The sequence below is a fragment of the Mus musculus genome, chromosome 8 (genome assembly GCF_000001635.26).
Source record: "Mus musculus strain C57BL/6J chromosome 8, GRCm38.p6 C57BL/6J".
In the NCBI taxonomy this organism is placed as follows: Eukaryota; Metazoa; Chordata; class Mammalia; order Rodentia; family Muridae; genus Mus; species Mus musculus.
The window spans coordinates 83,396,357-83,422,287 of NC_000074.6; the positions used below are offsets into that span (position 1 = coordinate 83,396,357).

General features: G+C 44.2%; 1 protein-coding gene across 10 annotated transcripts in view; it reads left to right on the forward strand.

The window, feature by feature from the left end:
* The window catches only part of Clgn (calmegin), a 38,763-nt gene that overhangs the window by 6,567 nt on the left and 6,265 nt on the right, over positions 1-25,931 (forward strand). For 7 of the 10 annotated variants that reach the window (XM_011248296.3, XM_011248298.3, XM_006530636.3 and 4 more), the window contains 8 exons: positions 646-722; positions 1,293-1,351; positions 3,593-3,734; positions 11,798-11,879; positions 13,130-13,322; positions 13,994-14,183; positions 23,848-23,961; positions 24,063-24,213. In XM_011248296.3, the coding sequence (XP_011246598.1) occupies positions 646-722; positions 1,293-1,351; positions 3,593-3,734; positions 11,798-11,879; positions 13,130-13,322; positions 13,994-14,183; positions 23,848-23,961; positions 24,063-24,213 (1,008 nt within the window). The remainder of the gene's footprint in view (positions 1-645; positions 723-1,292; positions 1,352-3,592; positions 3,735-11,797; positions 11,880-13,129; positions 13,323-13,993; positions 14,184-23,847; positions 23,962-24,062; positions 24,214-25,931) is intronic. The other 3 variants (XM_030243276.1, NM_001329680.1, XM_017312554.2) reach the window with 1 other exon arrangement.

Sequence of the window (25,931 nt, forward strand, 5' to 3'; positions counted from 1 at the left end):
CCCACCCCAAGGAGTCGAGACCCACAGGTCACGTGGCTCTCTAGAACCTTGTCTCTGGTGCCTTCATATTGAGTATATTCACATCTAATACTGTGAAGACTAGAAATCATCCATCCTGTTGTGCCGGCCTCTGTTTAAAGGGCCCAGAGAATTCATAGGAAGTTCTCACAAATCCCTTTGCTTCATCTCATATTTACTGGAATTTTAATATGCAAATATAAATGTTATTGTCTGTTTGCAGTGAATATTGTGCTTCCCCTGTTAAATTTCAATTTCTGCAAAGGTGTTCTTTTGAAGCCAGTTCTGGGATTTGCAACACAATGCTTAAAGTACCAACAGCTGGGGCAGATATCCTGCTACAGGGATCCTTGCAAGTTCCTACTTTAAAAACATTGACAAGATTGCTCATATGTTTGGTGAGGTGACAAGTGGGACAAACTTTACCCATTCATTCCTGCACATCAGTTGTACGACACAGCAGGCTTCACTGTGCTATGACTAAGACATGAACTTTGCACCCAGAGTCCATGCCTCTCCCTATCTCTGTCGCCCGTGTGCACTGTGTACTAGGTTCTGAACCGGCAGAACGACGTCAGATATTGGCAAAAATAAATAACTTTAGCTTTTAAAAATTCTCTTTTCTAGACTTTTAAGTATAAGACACCTCAACCTATAGGAGAAGTATATTTTACAGAAACATTTGATAGTGGAAATCTGGCTGGGTGAGTGTTCCCACATTTTCTTCGGTTTGATGAGTTTTCTGAAGCTATTGGTCTATGAGAATTAGCGCTCCCGTGGCCTTGTGGGATAATTTAAAGCTATGTATTTATACAAAGAGACACAAATTTGGAATGCACACAGCATTTGCTTATTCTCTAAGGTAGAGATTAACAGGGGCAATTGACTAGACAGCTCTGAGTTTCTGTTGCAGCCACAGAGATGGTATGCACCTCTGTGAGGGATAATAACTACTGGTTACTGTGCCCCACTCCCCTGCTGGGAGCCAGATGTGTGCTCCATCCCAGTTCCCACTGAGACCACAGCTGTGGTGTGCATACTTACTCCCGCAGACACCAGCAAAGCCGAGCAGACTGAATTCACTCCTGCCCTCTGGGATGGGATTGCTCAAAGACTGCATTAACTGATCAGCTTCTTAGTACTAGCTCATTTTGAATGAAAAAAAAAAACTGATTGTGTTGGGTAACAACCTCTTGTATTTTTACATGCATTTTTATCTATAAATTGCAAATCTTAATTTAATGGCAAACATCTTTGTTCACTTTTATTTACAGGTGGGTCTTATCAAAAGCAAAGAAGGATGATATGGATTCAGAAATTGCTATATATGATGGTAAAATGCTTACTTATTCAGATATTAGATAGCACAACCAATGTTTACAGCCTTTGAGATTATATTTTTGTTATGTTATGTTGACCGGAAGTTCCACTCTGCCTTTCACTTGCCCCTCTACGGTGCTTCAGGGATGACCTGCTCTAACCAGTTGTCTGACTCTTAGACCATGGTTGGACTTTGACCCCAGTAAGCTCACTTGCACTGAGCTGTGCTGGACCTTTTGCCTCAAGCCTGGGCACTCCTAGGTCGAGTGTAGAGGTGTATTAATAACGAGCAATGTAAGATTGTGGTCACCAGGCAGCCTACAGCTTCAGGCCTTGCCCATTGTCCACAGGATCCCTGATGCTGCCATCTTCAGACTGGGCTATAGAAGTGCCTTTCAGGGTCATATTTCCTTCCCTAGAAGGACCACCTCAGAGAATGACAAAAGAGAGTCTCCCTTCTGGTCCACAAGCAGCCTCCCCAACCATTATGCCCAAAAGGAAGTTCTCCCTCTGCTCCAGCTGAGCAGGAGGGGAGTTCACTGTCTAGGAGGTCCTCACACCCTGAAACACATAGCTGAGAGCTCTGACACTGCAAGGAGGTTACATCACAGCATGTGCTAGGCTACCATGGCCAATTTCTTCTCATAACTTCCATAATTGTATAAGGCAAAGATCATGCCTGCCTGCCTGCCTGCCTCTGTACAAATTGTTCTCCGTCCCCGCAAACTCCAAATGCCTCCACATGTGTGTACAGTTGAAATGAACCCATTGACAGACCAATCTAAAGCCATTTAGAGAATTCTTCCCCTCAGAGAAACAAGGAGTCCAAGAGACATGCTGCCCAAAATAAATCTAAATAAATACAGTCTTTCTTACTTACTGTCCACCAGAATGCCTGACTTTAAGCATCTGTGTCTTTAAGAGAAGCCAAGTCAAAGGGTCATTATTTTTAAGATGGGCCTTGCTGTGTAGCCCAGGCTGCCTTCAAACATGCAATCCTCCTGCCTCAGCTATGAGTAACGGTGTGATTACAGGCATGGGCAATAATGTGTTGCTTCCTCCTGAAAAATCTTTCTTAAGAATACTTTTAAAATCCCAATAATTATACAAAACAACAAAAACTCAGGCTGCTTTGATCATGACACTTGTGGTAGATGTACTTTTTTTTTTAGGGGGAAAAAGCAGTCTAGAAGCATTAGTGATTTAAACATGCCCATAAAAATAATTGTGAGTTGAAACATTATAGAAAAATAACTATCTTTTGTTGAATTGAGTTTGGTTAGAACAGACAGACATATATAGTTTTTGAAACTATAGCATTTTATGTAAATTAAACTGTTTGGTTTTTTCTTCCTTTTTTTTCTATTCTAAAACAAGTAAAGGGAGACGTCCAGCACAGACCTCTGCGGCTACGGTTAGCCCAACCTGGCTTACAGCCTGTGTAGCCCCGTGGTCTGACTGCAGAAACAGTCAGATCTAAAAACTGAGAGCCCTGCCCATAGCCCAGCCCAGCTTTGGGGCTTTGAATAATGTACTTTGTCTCATACATACTTTTAAATTTATTTTATTCATTTTATTTTAAGTATCTGAATAAGGTAAACTTTGCTCTTGATAAAGAGGGTGCTCTCAGCAGGGTAACACACAGACAGAAGTGCGGAGGTAGCACTCATAGACCTCATGAGAGGAAACACACTGTTATCACCATTGTTTTATTGAAAGTAGGTCAAGAAAACTTAATTGTGTTCATCCATCTTAGAAGTGTACATGATATGTTATTTATTAGTCTATTGAGGTTTTTAAAATATTTTACATATTTGAGTACTGGTGCTGTCTTCAGAGACACCAGAAGAGGGCATCAGATCCCATTACAGATGGTTGTGAGCCACCATGTGGTTGCTGGGAACTGAACTCATGACCTCTGGGAGAACAGTCAGTGCTCTTGACTGCTGAGGCGTCTCGCCAGCCCCCGTCCGTCTTCTGAGTTTTAACTAAGGAAAAGAAGCCAGTTTCTGATAAATGGTAAGAAAAAGAAAAGAGAGGATCTGAGAAGAGAGAGAGGAAAAAAAAGGAAGAGAAAGGACAGGGAGGAGGGAGAGGGGAAAATAACAAATTTCAGGAATTATTTTCTGGTGCATTATACAGTTTCATTTTCTCCACAATCAGTATTCACGGGAAGGGATCAGAAGTGACAACGGCTGAGAGGTGAAGTTGTGTGTCTTCTGTGACAGCTCATTCCCTTTGCTTTCTCCTTCAGGAAGATGGGAAATAGAAGAACTGAAGGAAAACCAGGTGCCTGGCGACAGAGGGCTGGTTCTGAAGTCTAAAGCCAAGCACCACGCAATAGCCGCTGTCCTCGAAAAACCCTTTATTTTTGCCGATAAACCTTTGATAGTTCAGTAAGTTTTAAGACTTTCTCATTTGTATTAGTCTGCTGTAATTTGACATCTGAATGTATGTTAGGTTTGGTGCTGCACATACACACACACACACACACACACACACACATAAATCCCACCTTTCCATTTCCAGGTTCATAGACAAACGTATGTATGCGTAAGCACACCCTGAGCTTTGGGGGGCAAACGGGTTAGTGATAAACTTTCACATCACATATCCCACAGGCACAATTCTGGCTCCGTGAAGGATGACACATTAAGTCAACACTCGTGTCTTAGCTTTTCTTGTTCCATGCTGTTAAGATAGAAACCTCAAGATATTCAGAACAGAGCTCAAGGCAGCAAATAGATTTCATCAGGGAAATGCGTCTGCAGGCCAATGTCCTTCGAGCATGGAGCTCTTTTCAAAGCCCCATTCTGTCTGAAATCTCTTCCCCTTGCACTGACAGCAGCCCTGGGGTCTGCACGTGCACTGCTCCAAGGTCAGGTAGAAATTCCCAGCCTGCTCTCACCTGCAGAGTTTGGAGCCAAAGTGAGGCTCTGAAAACCCCTCCCTGTCCTATGGCAGAGGAAAGGACGTGAGCCAGCGCTAATCACAGGTTGCCTTGTATTGGAAACTGTCCCAGATCAGCGGTGGTCCCCACAGGCCTGCAGACTCTGCAGCTCTGCTGGTGCCACGAGCGGTCAGTGCTCCTTCCTGGGTTAAGTTGCCTCATTTCAGCTTAGTCTGCGTGAGTCCATTTCCGTAGCTATCCAATCCCACGTAAAGACTAGGAGGGCTTGCGGTTGTATGAACTAATTAAATTAACATTAGCTACATTGGTATTATTTATTAAGATTTGGTCTGATTTTTGTTTTCCTTGATAATTTTTTCTTTTTCCTCCCCTCCCATGGTGTGTGTGTACAATTGTGTGTTTGTGTGTGCAGTTATATGTTTGTGTATATATATATGCGTGTATATATATGCGTGTCTGTGTATGTGGAGGTCTGAGGGTGATTGATGCTGGGAATTATCCTTGATCTACCTCATTCACAGACACAGTCTCTCTGTCTGAAATATAGCTGGCCTCTGTAGCCAGCTTGCTCTGTGAGTCCCCCGCCTCTGCCTGCTGAGGCTGGAGTTACAGGCTGGCCACCATGTTCACCCAGCCACCATGTTTTACATGGGCTCTGGGGGGGTCTGAACTCTGGTCCTGATGCTAGGATGTCGAGCACTTTCACTACTGAGCCATCCCACAGCCCTTCCTTGAGAACTGGAAAGTAGCCTTCCTAGTGTCACTCTGTGAATGCACCCACCATTCATTTGAAAGGGGCTGTAAAGGAAGCCAAGACAAAATTCAAGTTCTCAGGGCTAAGATAAATGTAATGCTTTCAATGTGAGTCACACACACACTCACACACACACACAAGTGATATCTTGCCAGATAAGAAGCAAACAAGAAAATACATCTAAAAATTTCTCAAACAACTGTGAAATTATTATTTTGAAAAAGTAAAGAGGTTCAAGAACTGAAAGCTGTCAAATGGATTAAAGTGTTGTGTTAATGCTTTTAGTGGCACAGGGCTTTTAGTGGCATGGGGCATTTAGTGCCACGGGGCTTTTAGTAGCACAGAGCTTTTAGTGGCATGGGGCTTTTAGTGGCACAGGGTTTTTGCCGACATTTTTGGTGCCCTTTCCTTTCCGTGTCCATGTCAACACTTTTTTTAGCATTCTGTGTCAATGTCAACATATGTTTGAGCATGCCTGACCTGAAGTCTGAAATGCTTTGAAATTTGGAACATTTTTCTAATCTCTGATTGCTTCTTCAAATAACAACAGTTTTGTGTTGCTTTTTTCTGTACATTTGTTTTAAACCTTAATTTTACATATGCACAACTGTGTGGTTTTTGATCATTTAATATATGTGTTACAGGCAGTGTGGGATGCAACCAGACATTTCTGTCTCTTTAAACATTTGTCACGTCTTTGTGTTGAGACCTTGTCTTCTGGCCCTTTCTAGGACAGTAAGTTATTGCAGTCACCTACTGTTGCAGGGGCCGGAGAACTTCTCCTTGCTGAGTGTATTTTGGTCCTGGTCTTTCTCGTCCCTCTTTCCTTCCTCTCCCTTTTGATTCCAAACCACCAATAACTCCTTTTCACTTCTATTCAATCACTATTTTCCTTCCAAAGAGGAATGAGGGCAGGTGGTAAACGCCTTGGGTGGTTTTGCTGGAATTATTTTACTTCACGTGGTGCTCCCTGGTGCCAGCCCTGCTGCCATGAAGAAACGTTTCCTGAACGCTTTTAAGTGGCAGAGCAGTTTTCCTTTGGCCATCCATATGGACGCCTCTTCCTTAGCCCCATGTCAGTGCCACCACTGTAAACTGTGCATGAGGTCATTGAGAAGAGGCCGAGTGAGCGTTGGAAGGGCCAGCATCATAGCCTGATGTGCCTGCTCCCTGTGGCTACCTTCCCAGTCCTGGGAGAGCTCACAGTGGCTCATAGCACAGTTCTGGGCTGCTTCTCATAGTGGCTGTATTAATCTATAGTCCCACCATCAATATATAAGAATTGCCTTTTTGACATCATCATAAGCAGTTTTTTGTTGGTTTATTTTTGAGTGGTTTTGGTTTTTTGGGTTTGTTCTCTGTTTTTCATTAAAGCTGCTCCACCTAGGTCAGGTTTTTGTTCGTGTTTTCCTGATTCATGGTAGAACATGTTTTTTGTAGTATACTTTACTCATATGCATCTTCTTTTGAGAAATGTCTGTGTAGGTCTATTGCAATTTTTATTTTGGAGACAGAGTCTCTCTGTGTAGCCTTAACTGCCCTGGAACTCACTCTGTAGACCATGCTGGCCTCAAACTCAGAGATCAGCCTGCCTCTGCCTCCTGAAGCATGCATATATTTTTTATTAATTAAGTTATTTATTTACTTTACATCCAGATCATTGCTTCAGTTCCCTCTCTCCTCCCAATCCCTCCTGCTCATTTTCCCTCCCCCGACACCCTCCTCCCTTTCTCAGAAAAGGAGAGGGAGGCCTCCCATGGACATCAACCAGCCTTGGCATAGCAAGTTGCAGTAAGAGACTAGGTGCATCTTCTCCTACTGAGGCTTAGACAAGGCAGCCCAGTTAGGGGAAGGGAATCTAAAGGCAGGCGACAGAGTCAGAGGCAGCCCTTGCTCCTGTTGTTAGGGGATTCACATGAAGACCCAGCTGCACAACTGTTAAATATGTGCAGAGAGCCTATGTCTGTCCCTGTGGTGTGCACATATATTTTTTAAGATTTATTTATTATTATACATAAGTGCACTGGAGCTGTCTTCAGACACACCTGAAGAGGTTGTCAGATCTCATTACGGATGGTTGTGAGCCACCGTGTGGTTCCTGGGATTTGAACTCAGGACCTGTGGAAGAGCAGTCAGTACTCTTACCCGCTGAGCCATCTCGCCAGCCCCCTTCACATATTTTTAATAGGATTTTTGAAAGTTGTTTTTTTTCTTTTTGCTCTTGAGTGTTCCATATAGTCTGAATATTAGCCAATCATTTCTGATTTGTGAGGCTTATTTTATAGACTAGACTAGCATGTAGTCTCTCGTGGCGAAAGCCTGCATGCTGATAGGTAGAATGTGTATCTGCAGCTTCTAGAGGACATGTGCTGTAACCACCTGTTGGTCTGGAATAGTTTAAATCCAGGGACCCTTTGCTTGGGTCTGTTCACTGCCTGGGAGGCAGTAGGAGGAGAGCCGTACTCTTCGACAACCCCCCTGCTTCCTGTCCCATCTCTGAATCTTAACAGTCGCAGCGTGCGTCCCGAGTGCCGTTCGACAACCTAGCGTCTACACTGCATCTGACCGCACTGATGCTTGTCTACCAAGATCAGTAGCCTCTACCAGTTTTGTGCAGCAAACAGTGAGATGTAGGGTGCTGGCTTGGCAGGCTACGTGGACATAATGGTGTGGTGTCATGTAGCATCTTCAGCTGTAAACCGGGTGACTGCAGGTGTCCCCGCGAGGTGGGTTTGCAGGGGTGGTGGGGCTGCTCTGTCAGCTGGGAACGAAGCTCTTCAGCTGGAGCTCGTTTGTTGGCAATTTCCACAGGTTTCCTTCGGTGTTCTTTTTTTTGGGGGGAGGGTTCGGGGGGGAGGTGTTGCTCCAGTGGGTTCGGGGGGGGGGGGGAGGTGTTGCTCCAGTGGGTTCGGGCTGTCATGGTGTAGCATTCCCACCAGTAGGGGCAGGGTCGCGTTTGGGTCATACAGAGTCTCCAGAGCAAGGATTCCCAACTTTCCTAGTGCTGCAGAATCTCCATTTGCATCTCTGCTGTAGCCCTATTTGCGCTACACTCTCCCTCAAAACTCCTTTAATACACTTCTTCATGTTGTGGTGACCCCAATCATAAAATTATTTTCACTGCTACCTCATAACTGTAATTTTGCTTGGAATATGAATTGCAATGTAAATATCTGATATGCAGGATATCAGATATGTGACCCCTGTGAGAAGGTCTTTTGAACCTCAAAGGGGTGAGACGACCCACAGGTTGAGAAGTGCGGCTTTAGAGGCTGTGGTGATCCGTTCCTGGCTCTGGGGTAGGATGCTCACCAGTGACGGGCCCTGTTAGACTGAGGTGGGCGCTCAAGCTGGACGCCCAGATGCTTCCAGATGTTTTTAGGAACTGAGGATTGAGTTGCCTTGGCTCCTTGTTTGGAGCCTGGGCGAGCCAGTCTGTGCAGGGCAGGCTTCCTGGTGCTTTTCAGGATGAGGGCAGATGGGTAGGTTGGCTCACCTGCTTTGTGGGACCACAGCTGGGCAGGTTCTCGAATGGAGGTTTTCATCAGAAACCTGGGTGGTGTCGGGCACTGTATGAGCTGGGCAGGCTGTAGGGTAATTCGGTGGTATGGGTTTCCTAAGCTGAGCCATGTTTGTGTGGGCTTCTTCTGGAGCAAAGAGGCCATCACCCATAGCATCAGTTGGCATTGTCAGAGTCTCCTACTGGCCCATTATCCACTTTGTGAAGCCTCTTTGGAGTCAAAGCTGGTCTTGGCTGGAGAGAGGGGATGCTAGGTGCTGTGTGCTTGATCCTTCTTAACAAGGCGGTCCCAGGTCTCCATTGTGCATCTCTGTTGTATCCTTAGTATTCATGCTCTCCCTCCATAGCGATTGTAGGTTTGGGCTTTGATTTGGTTTTTTGCTGTTTGTTTGGGGGCATAGGCATGCTGTTGTTGGGTCTGAAAGAGAAAAACTGAGCTTTTCAAAGCACCTGAGTTAGCTATTGCTCTGAAATTTGAAATAGTTTGATTGTCCTCGTGATCCTCAGAGTGTTTTGGATTTGAAGTGTTTCAGATTGGGATACACAGGCAGGTATCCCCAGAGCATGGGTCCCCAAAGGAGCGTCCTGCCTGTGTTTGCTACGTGATCAGACAGGATTTGAAAATTAGAGATGGTTTAGCTTAAGAAGAAAACTTACGAGCCCATGCAAGGTCTGAGGAAGTAAAAACAGGACGTAAAAACCATTTGTAGCTTTTCTTCCCTCAGGCTTGCTTGACCGTGTAAGTTGGTTTTCTTCTGTCAACTGTTTCATAGAAAGGTTTGGTAAACAACACTCCTGAGAAATCAGGATTAACACAGCGCTGTGTGTGCCCTCGGTTTTCAGAGGTGCCGTGGTTATCAGCAGCCTCCTTATGTGATGAGAGACGTTTTGCTGACCCCCCAGTCCACCGTGTATGGTTCATACACAAGTTAATGCCTATGGGTTTGTGGTTTGTTTCTAATGGCGCTGGCGATTGAAACCAGAACTTGCTGTGTGCTGAGCAAGTGCTCTGCCTCTGGTCCCCAGCTATTTGCACTTTTTATTTTGAGACAAGGTCTCGCCAAGTTTCAGGGCTCTATGTGACTTCAGGATCCTCTTGTCTCAGGCTCTGAAGGATCTGGGCTCACAGCCTTTGCAGACAGACCCTGCAAGGTTGAAGTTCAGAAGCAGAAAGTTTGCAGGATAAGAAATGATCAAAGTAGCTGGGCAGTGGTGGCGCATGCCTTTAATCTCAGCACTCAGGAGGCAGAGACAGGCAGATTTCTGAGTTCAAGGCCAGCCTGGTCTACACACTGAGTTCCGGGACAGCCAGGGCTACACAGAGAAACCCTGTCTCAAAAGAAGAAGAAGGAGGAGGAGGAAGAGGAGGAGGAGGAGGAGGAGGAGGAGGAGGAGGAGGAGGAGGAGGAGGAGGAGGAGGAGGAGAAGCAGCAGCAAAGGAAAGGAAAGGAAAGGAAAGGAAAGGAAAGGAAAGGAAAGGAAAGGAAAGGAAAGGAAAGGAAAGGAAAGGAAAGGAAAGGAAAGGAAAGGAAAGGAAAGAGAGAAAAGGAAAGGAAAGGAAAAGTGAGGGGGAGAGAGAGAGAGAGAAAGAAAAAGTGAGGAAGAGAGAGAGAGAGAGAGAGAGAGAGAGAGAGAGAGAGAGAGAGAGAGAGAGAGGGAGAGAGAGAGAGAGAGAGAGAGAGAGAGAAACAAAATGAGTGAGCCTTGGCCTGGCGGGACAGCAGAGCCCCTGTCTGTCTATAGATCCGTTGGTGAGTTCTTCCTTCTAGCATGTACACTTACTGGATGATCCTTGCAATCTCCTTCCATATTTAAATTCCTGAAATGACAACCTTTGAATCACACCAGGCATCATTTCTTGTGTTTTGTTCCTCAAAGATATGAGCCCCAAGAAGAAACTGTCAAGTTGTGTTTTAGGTAAAACTTAATGCTTTAGGGGAAACAAACAGGTTTGTTTATTTGTTTGTTTGTTTGTTTTCTAATTTCCATAACAGAATGTGACATTTTTTCAACCTTTATTTCTGTATCACTCAAGCCGTAAGTTCTTTAAGTGAGGGCCAAGCCCCACATCGTATGTAGGTGGGCAAATAGAAGGCCCCTCACACAGGATGTCAGTGGGCAGGGGGGTCTTGCTGCTTGAGGGATTGTGCTTAGAGCACCCTCGTATGGACAGCTTGGGAAATACAGCACAGCACGGGTGGGATCTCCCACAAGCTTGAAAGTTATATACTTAACCCCCCTTCCCTGTCCCCTCCCCTCGCGCCCCCCCCATACAAGTGTGTATACTAATTGGGATCAAGCTGGCAGGCTGTATATGCTACTATTTTTCATCTTGTCCCTGAAGTTGCTTGGGAAACGTTTAGAAGTATGCCATTCGTTAATTAAGCAGCATAGTGTCTGGTTTCTTTACTTTATATTTTTGTTATTCTTGTTACTTAACAAAACCATCTTTTTTCCGTTTTTCAAGTTAGCAACGACTTTATGGGTTTCCCTATGGGACTCATTTATTCATCAGACGCCTAAGCTTCTGCTTTGTCCTCTTAGCAATGTTAATCTTTTTAAGACAACCTAAAACAGAACAAAGTTGCTGGAGACGTGTCATATGTTGTAAATCTACGAGAGACTTATAGCTGACACACTAGACAGTGGAGGTTTCCCTTTCTCATGGTCATTTTGGTGTGAAAACCTAATTATTGAGTGAAAATCTGAAACCTCTTTGCTAGAGAAATTCAATAAACTAAAAGTATTGAGCACAGTTGAGGTGGAGTTGAGTTAAAAAAAAATTAGTGTTGAGTTCTGAATCTCCAGAGTTATCACTAGGCCCTGAGAATCCTGATGGAGCTACGTTTGTTTATACAGAACATGGAGGCCAGGGATTGGCTCAGTAGTAGAGTGTTTGCCGAGCTTGTATGAGGCCCTGGGTTTGACACCCTGCTAAGGAGGCTGTAGGGAGAACTTACCACATCATATTTTGAGATTTCCTGTTGAAATTTTAGTTAAAAATCTCTTTATCCCCATGTTAATACTTTTGCTGAGAAATTATGTAAATGAAATGAGATGGTTGGTTTTTCTCCAGTTGGTTGTAATTATTTCTAAATATTTTAACATCATAACGGAGCTGTAGATTTCTGCTCACGATATTCTTCATGTGAGTGGGCTTGGTGGTAATGTAAAGTAATTCTGCTTAAGGAGGGTGAGAGTAATTCATTATACTTTAACAAGCAATGAGTAACGTTTACTTATCAGCAGTGTGGTTCTTTTTCCCTCCATTTAGATATGAAGTAAATTTTCAAGATGGTATTGATTGTGGAGGTGCATACATTAAACTGCTAGCAGACACTGGTGATTTGATTCTGGTATGACATTTTAATATCTAAGAACACCTTGTTAAAGTCAGTAAGTATATTAAGGACTGGTTGACAACAACTGAAAATTTATTTTCAATGTCTTTTTTTGTTTGTTTCAACATGAGTTTACATGGCCTTTACAGTTCACTGTCAAGATTCATATGCAGTTGCATTGAGCGATGAAGACATCGATTCTGTGCCCTTTAGTGGCATAAATAACTGTGCTCTACCTGTGGGTAGAAGTGGCAGGTGCTTAGAGATGCTTATGAAGCAGCGACCTGGTGTTCCTCATGAGTTTGTTTGGAGAAGTCAAATGACAGCACAGAGCCCACATTAAAAGCTGCCTCTTCTGGGTTGCCAACACCCAGAAAAGACCAAAGTAGCTTTGGAGCTCTGATAGTTTGGGGACATTCCTTACAGCATTCCACAGCGGGAGCTCCGCCAGGGGTCTGACTAGAACAGAAGTAAGGGTCCGGGTTCTGGTTGAGATGGCTTTGCTGTGGGCCAGCTCCACGGTGCACAGCAGAACCTGCTTCTGCACTGCTGGCTTTAGGGTCGAGTAAGAGAGGCCGTTTGTAGGATGGAGGGAAGCTCTTGTTTGAGGTCTTGTAGGTCTTAGTGGCAGAGAGGCAAGAACACAGTAGGCTTGAGTTCCTCTAAGAACTTAATTGGACCCAGCAAATTCTCAGAGCCCCTCTAAGGTAGGGACTGTCATCTCCACATTTGAGGCATCGCGGGGTTCTGGGGGCCCAGAAGCTCACCACCTTCACGTGCATGGCGGAGTGTCGGAGCTGCGGGAGCGGAGCGCAGCAGACCCAGGAGAGGGATGTTGTGCTGGAGGCACAGAGCCCACTGGGAATGAAATCTGGGGGGCCTCTCTTTGAGCACTTTTTTGGGGGAGGGGCTAAGGGTCATTTCCTTAAAAGTCCCTAACAGGTAACAAGCAATCATTTTGGTCTAAGGTCGCACAGGTGCCTAGGGCCCCACAAACTGCTAACATCTGTTAGCGTAAATCTAGTTGAAGTTTTTCTGAGCTCTTCCAAGCATCCTCAGGAAGGAAATAGCGTGTTCTTTTCTAAAGTAACACATTTCTCTGAAGCCAAAGTTTTCACTTTTCCATATCCCTTATGGTCTTTGTGTTATTTGATAAGTTGGCACTTAAATATAGGCTGTAAATTCTGCCCATTGGACAGAATAGAGAAAGCCAAAGAGTGCGCCATGACCTCTGGACTAATTGGAACCATCCTCTTTCTTTGAAGGAAAACTTTTATGATAAAACATCCTATACCATCATGTTTGGACCAGATAAATGTGGAGAGGATTATAAACTTCATTTAATCTTCCGACACAAACATCCGAAAACTGGAGTTTTTGAAGAAAAGCATGCCAAGCCTCCAGATGTCGATCTGAAGGAGTTCTTTACAGACAGGAAGACTCACCTCTATACCCTTGGTACGCCTTTCATTCATTCAGTCAAAAGTTCTCGTTTCCATGGAGATGCTGACGGCCTGTGCTCTCAGGAGAAAATTAATGTGTCTACCTTTAAGAAGTTTATCTTTGAGGAAAGATAAGTTGTGTCAAATAAGTGGGGTGTTGAGGGTGGGGTGTCAGAAGAGAAGGTTCCAGAGTGGACGTTACTTAACAACGCATCTTTCCTGATAGTGTTCCCTGGGTGGGGTTTATGTGCAAAAATGTACATTTGTAAGAAAATCCATTCTTAAGAGTGATGTATACTGGGTTGGGAATTCTCAGGTGGTTCTGAAACAGTTTTAAGTTCTTTGTAATATACTTGCAACTTCTTAAGTTGGAGAGGTTTATCTTAGTATGAAGAAGATTGGGCTGTACCTGTAAAGAGGGATGTTTTGTGGTCATAAGTCCCCACCGGGTCAGCTAGCTGCTGGGTAATTTTACCTGTGGAGATAATGGAATTTTTCACTGTTGAAAAATGAGTTTAAAACAAATTTTATCTTTATTTTAGAAAATATTGTAGCTAGTGATTTCAGCAAATTTTGATTCAAAACATGGGTTTTTTTTTTCTGGTTTTATCCATAAACTTTTAAGTCATTTTATTATTTAGAAGATTATCTTTCTGTCTGTCAAGTGTTAAAATTATTGTTCTTTAGTGATGAATCCGGATGATACATTTGAAGTATTAATTGATCAGAAAGTTGTGAACCAAGGGACCTTGCTAGATGATGTGGTCCCGCCTATCAACCCACCCAGAGAAATTGACGACCCCAGTGATAAAAAGCCAGAGGAGTGGGATGACAGAGCCAAGATCCCCGACCCTACCGCCGTCAGGCCAGAGGACTGGTAAGCCAAGGACTCAGCTGCAGCCACAGAGGCTCAGTGACTATTGCAGCTAATGAGACTACTGCTGACTTCAATGATTTGCTATGAAATAATTTTCAGAAATCGATGTTGCATTGCCCTATCTTTTAATGTCGCTTTTTCTTTATTATGTTTACTTTGTTGCTTTTTTTTTGTTATGTGCTTTTTTTTTTTTTTTAATGATATCAGTTCTGTGGGAAGATCCATGAGTTTCAAACACCAAGTCTTTTATTTCAATTCCTGGCCTGTTGTTCTGCGTGTGGTATTCTCTATAGGTGTAGATTGGTTTGGGTTTTGTTTGTTTGTGGGTTTCTTTCTTTTTTAGGTTGATGGGTTGGGTTTTTTTGGATTTTGTTAATAATGACTTGGCTTTTTTTTTTAATGTGTCACTTGGCTTTTTAATACTTTTTTATTGGATATTTTCTTTATTTCTATTTCAAATATTATCCCCATTCCTGGTTTCCCCTCCAAAAAACACCCTTTCCCTATACCCTTCCCCCTCCCCCTGCTCACCAACCTACCCACTCCCTCTTCCTGGCCCTGGCATTTTTTGCCCACACTGGGGCATAGAGCCCTCATAGGACAAATGGCCTCTCCTCCCATAGATAACTGACTAGGCCATCCTCTGCTATATATGCAGCTGGAGCCATGAGTCCCACCACGTGTGCTCTTTGGTTGGTGGTTTAGTCCCTGGGAGCTCTGGGGGTCCTGGCTAGTTCATATTGTTGTTCCTCCTATGGGGCTACGAACCCCTTCAGCTCCTTGGGTCCTTTCTCTAGCTCCTTCATTGGGGATCCTATGCTCAATCCAATGGGTGGCTGTGAGCATCCACCTCTATTTGTGGCTCTGACAGAGCCTCTCAGGAGACAGATATATCAGGCTCCTGTCAGCAAGCACTTGTTGGTATCCACAACAGTGTCTGGATTTGGCAATTGTAAATGGGATGGATCCCCAGGTGGGGCAGTCACTGGATGGTCATTCCTTCAGTCTCTACTGGACATTTTGTCTCTGTAACTTCTTCCATGGGTGTTTTGTTCCCCCCCTTCTAAGATGGGTATCTACACTATGGTCTTCCTTATTCTTGAGTTTCATGTGGCTTGTGAATTGTATCTTGGGTATTCTGAGCTTCTGGGCTTCTGGACTCATGTATCAGTGAGTGCATATCATGTGTGTTCTTTTGTGACTGGGTTACCTCATTTAGGATGATGTCCTCCAGATTCATCCATTTGCCTACAAATTTCATAAATTCATTGTTTTTAATAGCTACATAGTACACTCCATTGTGTAAATGTACCACATTTTTTGTATCCATTCTTTTGTTGAGGGACATCTGGGTTCTTTCCAGCTCCTGGCTATTATAAATAAGGCTGCTGTGAACATAGTGGAACATGTGCCCTTATTACATGTTGGAGCATCTTCTGGGTATATGCCCAGGAGTGGTATTGCTGGGTCCTCAGGTAGTACTATGTCCAATTTTCTGAGGAACCACCAAAGTGATTTCCAGAGTGGTTGTACAAGCTTGCAATCCCACCAACAATGGAGGAGTGTTCCTCTTTTTCCACATCCTCGCCAGCATCTTCTGTCACCTGAATTTTTTATCTTAGCCATTCTGACTGGTGTGAGGTCAAATCTCAGGGTTGTTTTGAAATGCATTTTCCTGATGACTAAGGATGCTGAACATTTTTTTAGGTACTTCTCAGCCATTCGGTATTATTCAGTTGAGAATTCTTTGTTTAGCTCTGTACCCCATTTTTAATAGGGTAATTTGTTTCTCTGGAGTCTTAACTTCTTGAGTTCTTTGTATATATTAGATGTAGGATTGGTGAAGATCTTTTCCCAATCTGTTGATGGCCTTTTTGTCTTCTTGACAGTGTCCTTTGCCTTACAGAAGCTTTGCAATTTTATGAGGTCCCATTTCTCTATCTTACATCAAAAGTCATTGGTGTTCTGTTCAGGATTTTTTTTTCACCTATGCCCATATGTTCAAGGCTCTTCCCACTTTCTCTTCTATAAGTTTCAGAGTATCTGGTTTTATGTGAAGTTCCTTGATCCATTCGGACTTGAACTTTGTACAAGGAGATAAAAATGGGTCAATTTGCCTTCTTCTACATGTTAACCGCCAGTTGAGCCAGCACCATTTGTTTAAGATGCTGTCTTTTTTCCACTGGATGGTTTTAGCTCCTTTGTCAAAGATCAAGTGACCATAGGTGTGTGGGTTCATTTCTGGGTCTTCAATACTATTCTGTTGATCAACCTGTCTATCGCTGTACCAGTACCATGCAGTTTTTTGTTTTGTTTTGTTTTTATCACTATTGCTCTGTAGTACAGCTTGAGGTCAGGGATGGCGATTCTCCCACAAGTTCTTTTATTGTTGAGAATAGTTTTCGCTGTCCTAGTCTTTTTGTTTTGTTTTGTTTTGTTTTGTTTTGTTTTGTTTTGTTTTGTTATTCCAGATGAATTTGGAAATTGTTCTTTCTAAACCTATGAAGAATTGAGTTGAAATTTTGATGGGGATTGCTTTGAATCTGTAGATTGCTTTTGGCAGGATGGCCATTTTTACTATATTAATCCTGCCAATCCATGAGCATGGGAGATCTTTCCATCTTCTGAGATCTTCAATTTCTTTCTTCAGAAACTTGAAGTTCTTATCATACAGATCTTTCACTTCCTTAGTTAGAGTCACACCAAGATATTTTATATTATTTGTGACTATTGAGAAGGGTGTTGTTTCCCTAATTTCTTTCTCAGCCTGTTTATCCTTTGTGTAGAGGATGGCCACTGATTTGTTTGAATTAATTTTATATACAGCCACTTTGCTGAAGCTGTTTATCAGGTTTAGGAGTTCCCTGGTGGAATTTTTGGGATCACTTAAGTATACTATCATATCATCTGCAAAAAGTGATATTTTGACTTCTTCCTTTCCAATTTGTATCCCTTTGATCTCCTTTTGTTGTCTAATTGCTCTGGCTAGGGCTTCAAGCACTATAGGTAGGGAGAGAGTGGGCAGCCTTGCCTAGTCCCTGATTTTAGTGGGGTTGCTTCAAGTTACCCTCCATTTAGTTTGATGTTGGCTACTGGTTTGCTGTATATTGCTTTTACTGTGTTTAGGTATGGGCCTTGAATTCCTGATCTTTCCAAGGCTTTTATCATGAATGGTGTTGGAATTGAGTCCATTGATATTAGGAGATATTAAGGAAAAGTAATTGTTGCTTCCTGTTATTTTTGTTGTTAGAATTGGAATTCTGTTCATGTGGCTATCTTCTTTTACATTTGTTGAAAGATTACTTTCTTGCTTTTTCTAGAGCATAGTTTCCTTCCTTGTGTTGGAGTTTTCCCTTTATTATCCTTTGGATTTGTGGAAAGATACTGTGTAAATTTGGTTTTTTCATGAAATACCTTGGTTTCTCCATCTATGGTAATTGAGAGTTTTGCTGGATATAGTAGCCTGGGCTGGCATTTGTATTCTCTTAGGGTCTGTATGACATCTGCCCAGGATCTTCTGGCTTTCATAGTCTCTGGTGAGAAGTCTGGTGTAATTCCAATAGGCCTGTCTTTATATGTTACTTGACCTTTTTTCCTTACTGCTTTTAATATTCTATCTTTATTTAGTGCATTTGTTGTTTTGATTATTATGTGATGGGAGGAATTTCTTTTCTGGTCTAAACTATTTTGGGTTCTGTAGGCATCTTGTATGTTCATGGGCATCTCTTTCTTTAGGTTGGGGAAGTTTTCTTCTATAATTTTGTTGAAGATATTTACTGACCCTTTAAGTTGGAAATCTTCCTTTTCATCTATACCTATTACCCTTAGATTTGGTCTTCTCATTGTGTCCTGGATTTCCTGGATGTTTTGGGCTAGGATCTTTTTGCATTTCCCATTTTCTTTGATTGTTGTGCCAATGTTTTCTATGGTATCTTCTGCACCTGAGATTCTCTCTTTTATCTCTTGTATTCTGTTGGTGATGTTTGCATCTTGGCTCCTGACTTCTTTCCTAGGTTTTCTATCTCCAGAGTTGTCTCCCTTTGTGATTTCTTTATTGTTTCTACTTCCACTTTTAGATCCTGGATGGTTTTGTTCAATTCTTTCACCTGTTTGGATGTGTTTTCCTGTAATTCTTTAAGGGATTTTTGGTTTTCCTCTTTAAGGGAGTTATTTATGTTCTTCATCATCATGAGAAGTGACTTTAGATCCATATCTTGCTTTTCTGGTGTGATGGTGTATCCAGGACTTGCTATGGTGGGAAGTTGTGTTCTCATGATGCCAAGTAACCTTGGTTTCTGTTGCTTCTGTTCTTACACTTGCCTCCTGCCATCTGATTATCTCAGGTGCTCCCTGCCCTCGATATATCTGATTGGAGCCTGTCCTTCCTGTAATCCCAGTTGAGTCAAAACTCCTCAGAGTTCAGCTTTCTCTGTGATCCTGTGATTCAGGATCCTGTGATCCTGAGATTCTGGGTATGTCATAATTCTTGACAGTCAAGCTTCCTCTGAGACCCTGAGATCCTTATCTGACCAAGCTCCTGGGATCCTGGGATCCTAAGATCCTGGGTGTGTTAGAGCACCTGGAAGTGGTACCTCTTCTGGGGGCAGTGGGACTGTCTGCTGAGTTCATGCCCAAGGTGGCCGGGTGCTGGCGCTGACCAGAAGGAACCCAAGACACTGGTTGGGCAGGGTTCCTGTGTCCCTGCTCCTGCTGGCCCCCGGCACTCCTGGTTGTGTTGGAACAGATGTTGTGTTCCACTCACCAGTAATCCTAAGATCCTGGGCGTGTTAGGGCGCCTAGGGAGTGGAGAGTCCTCTGGGGACCATGGGACTGTCCGCTGAGTTCGCGCCCAAGGTGGCCGGGCACTGGCGCCGTCCAGAAGGAACCCCATGACTTGGCTTTAGGTTGCCACATTGTCAACGTCTTCTATAAAACCTCCATGGGACTCACTGTCGCCAACATGCAGAAGCACTACTTGCCCTCACTAGCCATTGGTGGTGTTTCCATCCTAGGGAAAGAGTTCCTTAACTGAGTGCATTGGGTTAATGCGCACCCACAGCCTGAGGTTGGATGTGAAGGACGCCAGTGAATCGCTCTTTGTCCTTCACTTATGTTTTGTGATTTCTGCATGAGACCACGTACTTTTATTCCTAAGAACCACAGTTTTTTCCCTATTACATAACCCTTAATTAAGATGTGCTAAATAGATTGTATTTCTTTTTGTATTTAACCACCGTGTTAGGTTGTGCTGTATAACAAATATCCTCAAATTGACCCAGCCAGGACAACTCATGCTGACGACTACCTCAGTGGGTTGAGTTGGGATGAGAGGAGGCCTGGCTGAGAGGCTGCTTAAGTGGCTGATCCCAGGTTTCAGTCCTTCCCCGCCTGGCCCCACCTGTAGGTGTATGTTCATGGCATCTTAGATCACACATCAGAATAGTGATCTAAGAAAGAGAGACAGCACCCCTAAAATGGCTGCCATGTTTTATAGCTGAGTCTAGAATTAGCACTCTGTCACCCTTTTGTCCCCTAGCTGGATGGACACTTCACAAAGGTGTGAATACAAATCCTGAGAGTTTTTAAAAAAGCTTCCTGTGAGACCATAACATGGTTTTTACATGCTTGTTGACATGCCTGTCTTGTCTGTACTTTCTCAGTCACAGTGAGGGGCTGGTGCTGACTCACACCCACCTGCTCAGCACTGTTACTATCTTTTTGGTTTCTTTTGTTGGGTACTACTTACAATTTAAGTATAAATTGTATGCTGCTAAACGCATTAGTGATGCACAGCTCTGTGGGTTCTGATGGACACACAGGGGTCTGTGGCATCCTCGTCTTCCCAGGACCCAGCAGCATTCTGCACCCCTGATGGGGTTTCCATCCCTGTAGCTTGGCAGAAATGGACTCTTACAGGGTCTGGCTTCTTGGTCTGGGTCCCATGCCTGCCTGGTGTTGGTGCCTCTGTTTGCAGCAGTCACACAGCACTGGGCATACGTCATGATTGCTCCATCCATTCACAAGTTAATGGAAATCCCCATGATTTCCCAGTTTATTTTTTTTTAAAAGCTTTATTTATTTATTCCATGTATATGAGTACACTGTAGCTGTCTTCAGCCACACCAGAAGAGGGCATCAGATCCCATTACAGATAGTTGTGTGCCACCATGTGGTTGCTGGGAATTGAACTCAGGACTTTTGGAAAAGCAGTCAGTGCTCTTAGCCATCTCTCCAGTCCCCCACCCCCACCACCCCCGATTTCCCAGTTTTGAGGAATTACAAGTAAATTTGTAATAGAAATCTGCAGGCAGAACTTTGGAGGGTAGGTGCCAAGGCACGGAATTGCTGGACTGTTCTGAGAACGCATGTGTGAACCAATGCGAAGTTGCCAGCCTGTCTCAGGCTATGCTCCTGTGCAGTCCCTCCAGCCTTGTGGGAGGGTTTCAGCTGCTTTACATTTAGATCTCTGTGTTTGCGAGTTTTTGTTTTAGTTTTGGTTTGAGTGTAAAAGCTTTGCAGTGTCACTGTCTTACCTCACGGTTTGCACCTCTCGGCATCTGGTCCTTCACTACGGTGTCTATCAATTCTTTGCTGAAGTAGCATTTTTAGTTTGTCAAATATTTTTATTACTGTGTGTGTGTGTGTGTGTGTGTGTGTGCACGCGCGCGCGCGCGCGCGTGCCCCACAATGCCCTTGTGACAGTCAGAGGATAACCTGAGGTAGTCAGTTCTCTCCTTCCATTAAGCAGGTCCTGGGGATTGAATTCAGGTTGGCAGCAGGCATCTTTATCCATTGAGCCATCTTGCTGGCCCTAAAGTGGGTTTCTTGCAGGCAACACACATTCAATTCTTTCTTCCCTGCTTCCCATGAGTTCTCCCTGCTGTGACATGCTGAAAATGTGTTTCTATCAGTGTAGTTTTTTAAGGATAGTTTTCACTGACTACTAAGCATGGCTGAGCAGCGGCCTCTGACGAGGCACCCCTTTCCTGAAAGCTCACAGTTTGTAATGGTGGGTGGATGATCTCTGCCCAGCTTGTCACTTATTTTCAATTCTAAGGTATTCTCCCACATTGCCAGTTTTCAGATGTTTGCTTTTGCTATGTTCTGATATAAATGTCTTTTTCCTCATGGTGTCTTCCTGTTCTTTGAGCTTCTTAGAACATAGGCCTGCAGTTTGTGTGATGTGTAGATTTGGCTGCTACTCTACTGGGTATCCCGGCAGCTCCATGCATGTGTGTTTCATTGTTTGCCATTGTTCCTTCTGGTCAGTGCCAGCACCCGGCCACCTTGGGCGTGAACTCAGCAGACAGTCCCACTGCCCCCAGAGGAGGTACCACTTCCAGGTGCTCTAACACACCCAGGATCTTAGGATCCCTGATTTTGTTTTCTTTGTCTGTATGTGAAAAGTCATTTCCTCCAGTCATGTGTTTGCAAACATTGATGCAACCACCTGCACAGAACACGGGTCTTGTTCTTAGGAAAACCAAACATGTCAAGTACTGCAGATCCAGAGAGATGTTGTCCGTGGTGGGGTTGCCTTTCCCTTCAGACAAGCTTTGCAAAGGGCAGGAGGAGCAAACCACTTCCCAGCATCTCTTGATGAGTCCTGAGTACAGGGGTGCGTCCCCTGCGAACCCACACTGTTTCAGGCTTGTAGACCCAGAAAGAGGAAGAAGCTGTAGATAACAGCTTCATGCTTGGCAAATGCCTTAGATTTCTGTTAGAAGATACCAAAAGAAAGGCTTTGTCAAAAGCCAGCGTCTGGTTGCTTGTGAGTGTTCAGAGAATGTCCCTGAGGTCGGGTAGGCTGAGTCTGTGCACTAATAGGATTGGGTTTAGTCTGTGTTGCAGCCATGAGTGAGCAGATGGGGTCACAGCGTCCCCATCTCCGCAGCGGTAATGTTACGGTGACGTCATGGTCATTCTCCTAACACTCACCATGCTCGTGCCCCTCAGAGTTTTCTTCCTAAGTCAGTGTTGCTTTCTAAATTAGAATGCTAGAGGTATCGGAGAGTATGAAGAATCTTTTAAAATATGACATGAATTAGAAAAATCATAAAATGCTAATTAATTTAGCTTCTGGAAAACATACAGTCTGTGTATGGCAAAAGGAACAATAGAGTCATGGCCAGGCACCGTGTTAGAAACTTGTAGCTCAGCACTTGAAAAGTGTGAGCAGGTGGGTCAGGACATTAAAGTTATTCTTGACTACACAGAAAGTTCCAGGCTAGCATGGGTTACATGAGACCCTGTCTAAAGAAGGGCAAGGGAGGAGAAGAGAGGGGAGGGGGAGGGGAGGAGGAGAGGGGAGGGGAGGGGAGGGAAGAGAAAAGAAGGGAAGAGAAGGGGGAGATGGAGGGGATGGAAGTGGAGAGGGAGAAGAGCAGAAACTTTTATTTTAAACGTATGCGTGCTGGTGAGATGACTCATTAGGTAAAGGTGCCTGCCACTGGGCCTGATGGGCAAAGTTCCACCTTGGAGCCCACCTGGAAGAGAGAACCAGCTTCTACAAGTTGTCCCCTGACCTCTGACCTCCTGTGTGCTGTGGCATACGAGTCCACTCTCATGTGCGCGCACACAGACATATACAGAGAAATAATTAAATGTGATATTTTTAAAACCTGGAAAAGTAGAAAGAGGAAAGATTATATTTTTACAGTATATAGTCAACAAAGGGCTGATTTCATAATGTAAACTAAATAAGCTGCCTAGAGAGATATGAATGGCTTGGCTATGCACTCGCTCTGAAGTGTGTACCTAGCTTGGATGGAGAGTCCTTACTCCTGGATATCTGGACTAGGCCCCACTATCGACATTCCTCTCCGCATCGCCTGTCTTGCCTGAGCTCTGGACAGGATTGCCCACTGAGCTCTTGCTTCTGGCCCTGCAAGCTCTTTCTACACTGAGTCTGCACTGAGACGTTCCCGAGCCATTCCCACACACAGACATGGTCCACAGGCTTCTGAGCCACATGGTAGGAGGTGGTTGTGGAAACGAGCACAGTCCTCGGTGCAAATGTCTGGGTTAGATTTGCTTCACTGCGACAGAAAACACTCAGGAGTCAACACAGGAGGAAGAAATACCTGGGTTCAGTGTCAGCCATTCTATCCAGAGGTAGCCGGCTCCACTGTCGCTGGCTGTGCCATCAGGACACCTTGGAAAGAAGCATGTTGTGAAACAGCCCTGGCCACGTTGTGACATCAGCAAGCAGAGAAGGATCTCCTGCTTGAAATCCATTAAGCTAGGAATCTGAAAATAGATTAATTTGTGAATCAAAACCCTCATGATGCAGCACCCCTCCTCTAAGCTCACCTCACCGGGAACCAGGCCTCCATCACACAACGCAAACCGTGTCACAAGGCAGCCAGGGCATAACTTTTGACTGAGTTTGAGTGGCAAAGGCAAAATTGAGCTTGCTGAGTATGCAGTGTTATCCTTTATGTAAAAAAGTGTGTGCAGTGTGTGCATGGAACAGGAGACCACATACAACAAGGGAACAGTGTGTGTGGGGTGTGTGTGTGTGTGTTGGCCTGTAAAATGCCCTTAGTAGGCTCACAGGCCAAATGATAGGACATACTGCCATGGTACCTTCTGGACATTTTGACATGTGTATTTAAGAACTTCTTAGAAGAGTAAATTCACTGTTGTAACAATGTATTTACAGGGATGAAAATGAACCTGCCCAAATAGAAGACTCAAGTGCTGTTAAACCTGATGGCTGGCTTGATGATGAACCAAAGTTTATCCCCAATCCTAAAGCTGAGAAACCTGAGGACTGGTGAGCATTCCTTAGTTTCACGAGGTGCCAAGTGTATCTTGATTATTTACTACTTCTCATTGCTTCCTAAAAGCCTGGGAGCTAATATCTGATCATTGCAGGAGTGACGACATGGATGGAGAATGGGAGGCACCACATATTCCTAATCCAGCCTGTCAGATTGGATGTGGAGAATGGAAACCTCCCATGATCGATAACCCAAAATACAAAGGAATCTGGAGACCACCAATGATCAATAATCCTAACTACCAGGTGATAGCACTGTCCCCGTTCTGCAGTAAGGTCGGATCGTTTTATCTCATCCTCACCAGTGTCTGCAGCTCTTAGAAGTCTCATTTGTAATTTTATGAAGTTAAAGAAAGTCAACCGCTGGGTGTGGTGGCGCACGCCTTTAATCCCAGCACTTGGGAGGCAGAGGCAGGCGGATTTCTGAGTTCGAGGCCAGCCTGGTCTACAGAGTGAGTTCCAGGACAGCCAGGGCTACACAGAGAAACCCTGTCTCAAACAACAACAACAACAACAACAACAACAAAAACCCAAAAAGAAAGAAAGAAAGAAAGAAAGAAAGAAAGAAAGAAAGAAAGAAAGAAAGAAAGAAAGAAAGAAAGAAAGAAAGAAAGAAAGAAAGAAAGCCAACTAATTTAGGAAAGAGGGACTACATGGATCTCCCTAGGAGGGGAAGATAGAATAGATGTTATGGGTGGACTGCGGGTGGGTGGGGATCAGATTGGGGAGTGATGAGGTAAAGACAGAGAGTGAAGGGAGAGATGGCTGGGATTGGGGGACCACTTGAGGGATAGGAACCTAGTGCAGTGGAAACTTCCTGGAATCTATGAAGGTGATCCTAGTGAGGGGTCCTGGTAATGGGGAATACAGAGTCCCAACTAGTCATCTCTGTAGCCAGGCAAGGCTTCCAGTGGTGAGAGCAGGGCACATTCAATTGAGTCATTGGCTAAGAAGATCCCATGGAACTCCCTAAACAAGCCAGGCTGTTGCAAAGCGTTGCTGTCTGAAAGCTGATGGGGGTGGGGGTGGGAGAATGGGGGCAAGAGAATTGTACCCAGACACTTCCTGTGAACATGGAGAGGTTGCGCTGGTGCCTACCTGGAGTCCCCACCCTACATTCTAGTCTGTGGTGCAGGAAGGTACACTGTAAGCTACAGAAACAGAAACATGGACACCAGCCCAGCCACAAAACCTTTGACCTACAGTCTGTCCTGCCTGCAAAATATGCTAGGGCATTTGTGGCACAGAAATTGGTGGGAGTGGCCAGCCAGTGTCTGATCTGACTTAAGGCCCACTCCATGAGAAGGAGCCCATGCCCAGTATTGCTTGTGTGACCTGGAACCAGAGACTAAATAAATAGCACAGACCCCTAGGGTAAAACCAAACAGCAACAGTCTTTTAAGATAACATATCAATAAAAAAAAAATGAATGTAGCATCTTTTGTTGGGCGTGGTAGCACACACCTTTAATCCTAGTACTCGAGAGGTAGAGTTAGAAGGATCTCTGTAAGTTTAAGGCCAGTCTGGCGTACAGAGCAGACAGATAGGAAGGGATATAGAGATAGAATGATGGTTTACACACACAAATGTGGTTGTATATTCTAATTCTTCACTACTGTCTTTCTTCATAGCATTCATTTATCACAAAGTGTGTGTGTGTGTGTGAGTGTGTGTGAGAGAGAGAGAAGGTATGTGTGTGAGTGTATGTGTGTGTGTGTGTGTGAGTGTGTGTGTGAGTGTGTGTGAGTGTGTGTGTGAGAGAGAGAGAGAAAGTATGTGTGTGAGTGTATGTGTGTGTGTGTGTGTGTGAGTGTGTGTGTATGTGCTCGCGTGTGCGAGTGCCTGTGATTGTTCTTCATCTTACTGTTTTTGAGACACTGTCTCTCAGTAAACCTGGATCTTTCTGACTCGAGTAGACTGACTGGCCAACAAATCCCAGGGATCCCCTGCCTCCATCTCCTCAG